Source organism: Syngnathus floridae, chromosome 6 (assembly GCF_059516105.1).
Source record: "Syngnathus floridae isolate MCC-2025c chromosome 6, RoL_Sflo_1.0, whole genome shotgun sequence".
Lineage (NCBI taxonomy): Eukaryota > Metazoa > Chordata > Actinopteri > Syngnathiformes > Syngnathidae > Syngnathus > Syngnathus floridae.
Genome location: NC_142418.1, coordinates 3,830,519 through 3,840,000, shown reverse-complemented (window position 1 = coordinate 3,840,000; position 9,482 = coordinate 3,830,519). Strand labels below are relative to the sequence as shown.

At 40.9% G+C, this 9,482-nt stretch overlaps 1 protein-coding gene across 11 annotated transcripts in view; it reads left to right on the top strand.

The window, feature by feature from the left end:
* The window catches only part of exoc3l1 (exocyst complex component 3-like 1), a 129,377-nt gene that overhangs the window by 57,865 nt on the left and 62,030 nt on the right, over nucleotides 1-9,482 (top strand). For all 11 annotated transcript variants that reach the window (XM_088377778.1, XM_088377769.1, XM_088377773.1 and 8 more), the window contains 3 exons: nucleotides 5,417-5,534; nucleotides 5,688-5,813; nucleotides 7,997-8,097. In XM_088377778.1, coding sequence (XP_088233904.1) covers nucleotides 5,417-5,534; nucleotides 5,688-5,813; nucleotides 7,997-8,097 — 345 coding nt within the window. The remainder of the gene's footprint in view (nucleotides 1-5,416; nucleotides 5,535-5,687; nucleotides 5,814-7,996; nucleotides 8,098-9,482) is intronic.

Sequence of the window (9,482 nt, the reverse complement as noted above, 5' to 3'; positions counted from 1 at the left end):
TATATATATATATATATATATATATATATATATATATATATATACATATATATATACAAATATATATACATATATATATATATACATATATATATATATATATATATATATACACACACACACATAGATGCATACATACATACATACATACATACATACACATACCGGCCTTTATATAAATAAATAATAAATTTATATAAATAATTAATACATTTTTAATAAATATATATAAATACGATGAAAAATGACACGACTGGCATAAAAACAAATATAAACCACATAAAATTAAAACATATATATACACATATATACATACATATATATACATACATATATATATATATATACATACACATACATATATACATACATACACATACATACACATATATGTATATATACACACATATATATATATATATATATACACGCGCGCACGCGCGCACGCGCACACGCACACACACACACCGGCCTTTATATAAATATAATAAATTTATATAAATAATTAATACATTTTTAATAAATGTATATATAAATACGATGAAATAAAAAGATACGACTGGCATAAAAACAAATATAAACCACTTAAAAATAAAACTCACCAGTTCGTTGAATTATTGGGAGCACCGAGCTTGTTTCTCAGAAACGAGCCGGTCCCATCTAGGCGTAATCGGAGATATCGACACCCAAAGTGGTTAAGGTTTGTCTTTTAATACAGGATGCTTGGTCTCCATGTACCGAAGCAGTTTTGAAGGTTTCATTGCCTCATTAGCTAGCATGTCGCCACATATTCTGCAGAGTGGGCTTGGCGCGTCGGAGTCACCTGTGGCGATAAATCCAATATTTTAAGTAGGACTCCAGAAATGTTCTTTTAAATGCAGCGTTCCTTTTGTTAAAAGTCATAGCCTCTTCTTCCGTCTCCTCATTGGGCTTTTTTCCCTTTCCGAAGAAGCTTTCCAAACATCTCTGTTTCTTGCTCATATTTGCTTGCTTTCCGGGCTCGCATGAGGTGACATGTCACGTGACCGAGACGAGCGTCTTGACCTGAACCGACGGATGTAATTGGGAGAGAATCGCCAATTTTTTTACATTTTTTAAAATAAATTCTTACGCTTTTTTGCTAGCTTTGCGGGCTCGACTGAGGAGACATGTCACGTGACCAGGACTAGCATCTTGACCTGAATTAATTGATCGTCAATTAGAATTTTATTTTTTTTTCTGTGCGTTAATGCAGGATGCTTGGTCTTCATGTACCAAAGTAGTTTTGAAGGCTTCATTGCCTCGTTAACTAGCCTGTCTGTCACGAAACGGATGGAGCAGGGCGACCAAGTGCAGCTTTGACCAGGGTTTATTGACGAACGGAAACTAACAGATTCGGCAGACTGACGTAACTGACGAACAAAACCAACAACAGAAACTGAAAGAGACGTGAAACAAAAAGACAGAGTGACATTGACAATGACCGCAACAAGACAACAATAATCCGACAGGGGAGTGACACGCAGACAGGACTTAAATACGAGACAGGTAATGAGGCAGGTGAGAATGATCACACTGATCATGGGCACACAGGAGGGGAGGGGCGAGCACACAGACACACGGACAAAACTATGACAACATGGACATGATCGGGGACGAGTCGACAGTGCGCTTGGCGTGTCAGAGTCACCTGAGGCGATAAATCCATATTTTAAGTAGGACTCCAGAAATATTCTTTTAAATGCAGCTTTCCTTTTTTTAGAAGTAGTAGCCTCTTCTTCTTCAGTCTCCTCACTGGGCTTTTTTCCCTTTCCGAAGAAGCTTTCCAAACTTGTCTGTTTCTTGCTCATTTATGCTTGCCTCGCGGGCTCGACTGGGGTGAAATGTCACGTTACCGAGACGAGCGTTTTATGTCAAGAGACACAGTGACAGATGTAATTGGGAGAGAATTGCCAAATTTATTATATTTTTTCAAAATAAATTCTTACTCATTTTTGCTAGCTTTGCGGACTCGACTGGGGAAACATGTCACGTGACCGGGATGAGCGTCTTGACCTGAATGAATTGATCGTCGATAAAAATACATATATATATATTTTAAAATATATATATATATTTAAAAAAATATATTATTTTTTTTCCGTGCGGCTTGGCGGCCCGGTACCAGTCCGCGGCCCGAGGGTTGGCGACCACTGGTCTACTGTATCAAAAGCAGCACTTAGGTCCAGGAGTACCAGCACCGTTATTTTATCTGAATCGAAATTACACCGAAGATCATTTAAAATCTTAACAGGGGTGGTCTCTGTTCTATGGTTTATACTAAAACCTAACTGAAAAAAACATTAGATTTTGCTAAAAAATCGTAGAGTTGATTAAAAACTAGTCTTTCTAAAGTTTTGCTTATAAGTGGTAAGTTCGATACTGGTCGATAGTTGTCCAAATTGTTGAAATCTATATTGTTCTTCTTCAGAAGGGGCCTTACCACAGATGCCTTGAAGGCAGCTGGGAATTCACCTGTCTGAAGAGAACAATTTATGATATTTAAAAGCTCTCCTTGGAACAGTCCATAAAATGTTTTGAAACGTGATGTTGGAATAGGGTCTAGAAGACAAGCGATGGGTCTCACAGTGGTGAGATCGTCATCAAGCATATCAGCAGTAACCAGGGTAAAGCTATCCGGTGTTTCCTCACGCAAAGGGTAGGCAGTCAGATGTGATAGGATTTGCATTGCGGAGAGAAAGAGTATTACATCTGATGGTGTCAATCTTTCCCCTGAAGAGGGCTGCAGAATCTCCTCAAAGAGCATTTAAAGGAAAACTGTTAAAATCCGGGCTAAAACGTTGATTAATAGCAGAAAATAAGATACAGTAATCCCTCGTTTATCGCGGATAATACGTTCCGAAAGCCACCCGCGATAAGTGAAATCCGTGAAGTACAGTCACCCTCTCATCTGTACATTTTTTTTAATCTGTACATTTTTTGTGTGTCAATAAATGTATATGAAACCATTTAAGTGCATATTTTATTATTGGAACATTAAATAATTGTTTTAAACATGTAACTAATACAAAAATAGTATAAATAACATACAGAAAGTTTTGTATAAATATTGAAAATATAAATATTATACGTACTATGTGCGTGTAACATGTTAACAAGAAGTACTGGGCAGGCTAACGAGTTAGCGGATAGATGGTAATTCGTGATCGTGCTAACACGCGAAAACGGACCTAAAGGAATTTAAACGAACATTTGGAGCAATACTACATTCTCCTAAAGGTTAGACACGTGATCGTTTATTTCTCTTGTTAGGAGACCCACTTACATCGTCAATGACTCCTGTACCACTGTAATCGACATATGTACACGAACGTAAAACAGGAAGTGGTATCGCCTGAAAACGGCCTTCAAAATAAATCGCCCTACCTCAAATCAAAGCACAGCTGAAGAACGTAAATAAAATGGAGAATTCTTAACACATACTGTAAATATGTTTTTAGAACAACTTTTATTGTAATTTTTTTATAACAAAGTACAAGTTTATAACAAAGTACAAGTGTACATACTGTAAATAGTACAACACTAAATATGTTTTTAGAACTCTTATTATTATAACAATTTCTATATAAAAAGGTACAAGTGTACACACTGCAATTGTGTGGGCACTCCTTACCTTCTGCTGGCGTGTGGGCAAGTTTTGTGCCATAATTCCTCAATTTCGAAGTTTTATTTTGACTTTAAAAAATGTTTTTATTTTGGAAAAAAAATCCACGATATAGTGAAACCGCGATAAATGAACCGTGATGTAGTGAGGGATTACTGTATACCTGTTTTTCCGTATAAATGAGGTGATCGGGACAATAAATGATTACATAAAGAAATGCTCAAAAACAGGTGTCAAAGTCAAGGCCCGGGGGCCAGATATGGGGGGGGGGGGGGACAATACAACTAAACCTTGATTTTACGCGCAATTATTGTACGTGACTTTCTGTATGACGTGATTTTTGGGCTAAAGAATGTTTCTAAAAGTCTTTGCTCTCGCCCCGCCGGTCGGCTGATGCGCTTCCGCGCTAGGCCTCGGAGCCAATACGGAACTGAGCGTGCTAATCGGCGTTGGTCACCACCACCTGCCCCGTGTTACAAGCTGATTAGGGCGTGTATATAGACGCCATTTGTCGCCGGTCAATCCTCACCATTTCATCTGCTTTAACACACGCTGTGTAACGATATGCCACCACGGTAGCTCGCCTTTTACACCCGCTCTGCTAGCGTTCTCGCCTCCCTTTTCCTCTTTTCGGTCCATGTTGCACATGGTTGTCCTGCCTCATTCGTGACAGGCTGGCTGCCGCGCTTCCCGCGCTTGTCAACAGTGACGCACAATGATCAGAGGCATGCCCCACGCTATCAGTGTGTATTTAAAAGCCGTTCTTCCGTCACTTATACACCCGCAAAGTAATGCATTTGCGAAAGTTGAAGCGTAAAGTGGCAAAGAATCACTGTACTTTAGATCAGTGGTCCCCAACCTTTTTTGCGCCACGGACCGGTTACGTCAGAAATATTTTCGCGAACCAGTCTTTATATAAATAAATAATATATTAATTTAAATAAATAATACATTTATAATAAATATATAAATACGATTAAATAAAATGATACGACTGGCATAAAAACAAGTATAAACGAAATAAAGATAAAACTCATCGTTACGTTGAATTAGTGGGAGCACTGAGCTTGTTTTTCAGAAACGAGCCGGTCCCATCTAGGCGTAATCGGAGACAATGACACCCGAAGTGGTTAAGGTTTGTCTTTTAATACAGAATGCTTGGTCTCCATGTACCGAAGCAGTTTTGAAGGTTTCATTGCCTCATTAGCTAGCATGTCGCCACATATTATGCAGAGTGGGCTTGGCGCGTCAGAGTCACCTGTGGCGATAAATCCAATATTTTAAGTAGGACTCCAGAAATGTTCTTTTAAATGCAGCGTTCCTTTTGTTAGAAGTCATAGCCTCTTCTTCCGTCTCCTCATTGGGCTTTTTTCCCTTTCCGAAGAAGCTTTCCAAACATCTCTGTTTCTTGCTCATATTTGCTTGCTTTCCGGGCTCGCATGAGGTGACATGTCACGTGACCGAGACGAGCGTCTTGACCTGAACCGACGGATGTAATTGGGAGAGAATCGCCAATTTTTTTACATTTTTCAAAATAAATTCTTACGCTTTTTTGCTAGCTTTGCGGGCTCGACTGAGGAGACATGTCACGTGACCAGGACTAGCATCTTGACCTGAATTAATTGATCGTGAATTAGAATTTTTTTTTTTTTCTGTGCGGCTTGGCGGCCCAGTACCAAGTGACTCACGGACCGGTACCGGTCCGCGGACCGGGGGTTGGGGAGCCCTGCTTTAGATAGAAAAACCCAGGCTCTGACAGTATTGCCTTGGCAGCCCTGAAATGATGGGTCATCCAGAGCTGCTGTATGACATGAAGGGGGAAGAGCTGGAACCTCTGATCTCTCCTGAGGGACTAGAGCAACTTCAGACCAAATATGTCTCAAGTGTTCGGGTGAGTACTATACGAACAACATACACCAAATCAGTTGTCTTATCGAATGAATCTTGAAATATTGTATTCAATGGTATACAGTGCATACTTTCCCTGTTCAATAAAATATGCAGTGGGAGCCCATAATCTTTCTGGTTGTTCTTCATACTGTAGAAGAGTATGTCTGAATGGATGCATAAAGCTCTGCAGGTGGAGCTGCAAGACTGGCAAAGGGACCAGGAGCCAGAAACAAACCATGAAGGTTTCTACCAAACCAGCCTACCAACTATCATCACTCAGGTAACCGACTTTTAATTGAATCTGTGCAGTCAAACGCAGTCCAACCATACGCCTACAAAATACAGTCGAATGCAAATTTTGGGCACCCCTGATCATTTTCAAGATATTTCTTTATAAATCATTGGTTGTTCGGATCAGCAATTTCAGTTAAATATATCATATAGCAGAGAAACACAGTGATATTTAAGAAGTGAAATGAAGTTCATAGGATTTGCAGAAAGTGTGCAATCATTACTTAAACAAAAGATTAACGTTTCTTTAATCCGCACTAGGATTCTTTTGCGTGTATTCACACCTGTACAAAAGGTCTGGACCAGCATTACAATCAAACCCTGGTCCGTTTAAAGCGGACCAAACAGTCAGGACTGAATACACCCTGAGGTTTGACCTCCTCTCCAGCACCCCTGAATAAATCTTACCGGGTAGGCTGAGGAATGTAATTCCTCTGTAAGTGGAACACACTCTCCGTTCCCCCTTCTTAGAAAGGGGGACCACCACCCTGGCCGATAATCCTGAGGTACTGTCCCCACGCAGTGATGTAGAGGTGTGTCAGTGTCAGGTCTAAATACCATCAGACATTATTTTACACACTAAAACAAAGAGGAGAAGACAACCAGTGTTCATTTTACTCGCGAGGAGAATTACGTAGAAGGCCCAGTTACAGTCCTCCACCAATTCTGCGCTCCTCTTCCGCGATCTCCTCTTTTTATTTTGGGTTGCCCTGGTGACAAAAGGCGTTGCTACACTAAAAGGAGGGGAGATTGTGGCTGTAGCAACGCTGATTAGCTAAGAAATGTTATGTGGTGCCAGGCCTTGGCCGATTCGTCACTCCAGCAGTTAGGTTGCAGTCTATCCTCCTCCTCCTCAGCCGGTTGGCTGCTGGTTGGCTGACTCGTCCTTGATGAGATATCTCGAAGCGTGTTGAGTACCGCTTTACTGTGGAACAATGCAACTTTCTTGCTAATTTTCACACAATACTAATATTGAGTAAATATGGGATAACTTATATGCAACTACTTCAACAGATGTCTTTTCTGTAACACTTAAAAAACAGTCTCGATCAACAACAATCCATAGATAAAAGCTACAGAATTGATTAAAAGAGAAAGAAGTTCCTTTGAACTAAACAGAGTACTTTTTCAGGTGCGAGGGAGCTCTGCTCATAGCTAGTGAGATAAGAAAGGAAGGGAGTTAAAGGAACTCTCTGGAGCTAGACAGAGAGCTTTGTTGAAGCAAGGGACTCCCAACTCGTAAATTATGAGGCCCTTGGTCAGGCCGACCATCTAATTATTCCAACAACCAGCCAGGAAAGCCCCTAAACATCCAGAGCCTTTAGGAACTCCAGGCTCAGCAAACACAATACGTTTGGGACTGCCAGGTTCCGACCTGGCATTTTCTCCCATCATCGGAGCCAACACATCACCAAGTGGTGATCATTGACGGCTCCGCCCCTCTCTTTTCCTGAGTGCCCAAAAATGCGGCAGCAAATCCAATAACACAACTACAAAGTTGATCATCGAACTGCAGCCGAGGGTCTCCTAATGCTAATAACGTTTCTCAAATTTCTCCCCTGATACCACTGACGGACTGTTAAATAGGATGTCTTAAAATATACTATATATTAATATATATAAACCGCAAGCTCTGTGGGACCAGACAAACATCAACCAATAATTGTCGGCGTGATTAATGGCAACATTGGTCAGTTAACTTCAATCTGTCAATCAACCCGTTTTCCGTGTTTCTTTTCCTTGTTGATATCCATGCCAAGAACTGCGTATGCACGTAACTTGTGATTAAAACTCCGCAGATTTTAGACACTCTGGCTTAGTTCCCTTAGTAACGTTCCCTGCTTGACTTGACTAAGTGAAAATGACTGATGAACGTCGTGATGATGAAGGTTCTCGCAAAATAAAGCCTGTTTTTGACATCATTGAGAAGACAACTTCAAATATGGCGCCCGTGCATGTGAGTGTGGAGGCGTTTCCTAAAAACAACAGGGAAAGGTGGCAAGGAGGGACCTGCGCATGCGCAATATTCAGAAACGAACAAAAATGGCTCTGATTTCTGAGCTGCTGATAAGATCGTCTGTAGTGCCTTTAAGTTCCTGCTGTGCAAAAGGGCCTGTACTTAAAGGTAAATGGTGTGGTGTGTCAATGAATTATATTTGTCTTCTTTGATAGATGTTGGAAGAAAATGCCCGTGTGGCCCTAATGATTGGCAAATCCCTCAGAAACCAAACAATCCAAATGGGGCTGTGTGAAATGGAGAACCTTCTCAACAGGTTTGTCTTTTTTGTTTTTATGGCTACCTTGCCCGTGCAAGTACCAAGCAATCATTTTATTCTAAGATGTGGCTCATGTAAAAGCATCGAAACAGTAAGGCCAATTCCTTTATTTTTGCTCTCAAAAATTCAGGTTTTATTCTTGGGTATTTACATCTGGATCTGATACACCAACCTCACACCACCGCCAATGTGTGTGTGTGCGTGTGTGTGTGTGTGCGTGTGTGTGCGTGCGTGCATGCATGTGTGTGTGCGTCATTAAAGCTTCAAATGTGCTGACATGCGGCATACGTCATTTTCTTCTTTTCTTTGCAAAGACAGAAGTCAACGCAATCACCTACACGCAGTTACTGCTGGCATAAGCTTCACTACATTTGATGAAACGACTGCAAGATGTTGTAAACATACCAAAAACATCTTTAATATTAAGGGGGTGGCAAAGCTTGAGAGCGAGATTTGAACCTGTGACGTGTATGGTTAAATAGTACCTTTGCGGCGACCGCCCTCGCCACTATGTGTTACAAGGCTGGCAGCCCACTCAATTGTACAGAAGTGGTACTTGTGACTCTAAAGCAACTTATGGTGGGGAGGGACCGATTACTCTCCTGTATCATCTGTCACTGTCTTTTAAACAATTCATGACAAAATATGGTGGGGAGTTGCCGGTAATGCTTCTGTATCATACTGTCACTGTCAGTCTTGCTCTCGCATTCCTCCTCCAGAACAGTTCTTCATGCTCAGTCACAAGCTGTCAGAATACCCACAACAACGCCCCGAAATTCAAAGTTTAGAATCACTGATTTACCAGGATCCAACTCTCTATTGTAGCACAGGGTAGAATCAAATCCAAGTCGGTTATTGCGAAGTTATACAAAATAATATACAGTGGGCATCCAAGCTGTTCTCTCTGGGGCAAACGGCTATCATTTAATGAGAGAAAGAAAGAAAAGGTAGCGACGCAGTTGTTTCATCATTCTTAAAATCAACATTCTTAACAGTCACATCACATTTGTACTGAAAGTATTTTTCTTCGTCTTCTCTACAAAAATACTTTTTTTGATGTTATTGTGACAGCTTGTGTGTGACTGATGACTGTAGAGTGAATGTAGACTGCGCATTCGTGAGTTGCTTGAGGAATGAAGGAATGAGGAAGACGGCTGTGCTTCAAAGTCATGTAACAAGCAAAGTAAAGGGTGCGAAATAAAATGAGGACTGCAGTTCATGACCACTGTCTCCATTTGGTGTGTTGTTGGGCCGCTGACTTCCTCCTTCGATGTGATCCCGTAGGCGACGCGGTCCTTGGAGAAACGTGCCACACGCCTCATTGTCACGACACTGCGCGCTGGCACTCGTGGGAAATGTGGTTGACTTCATGCAAAACACTA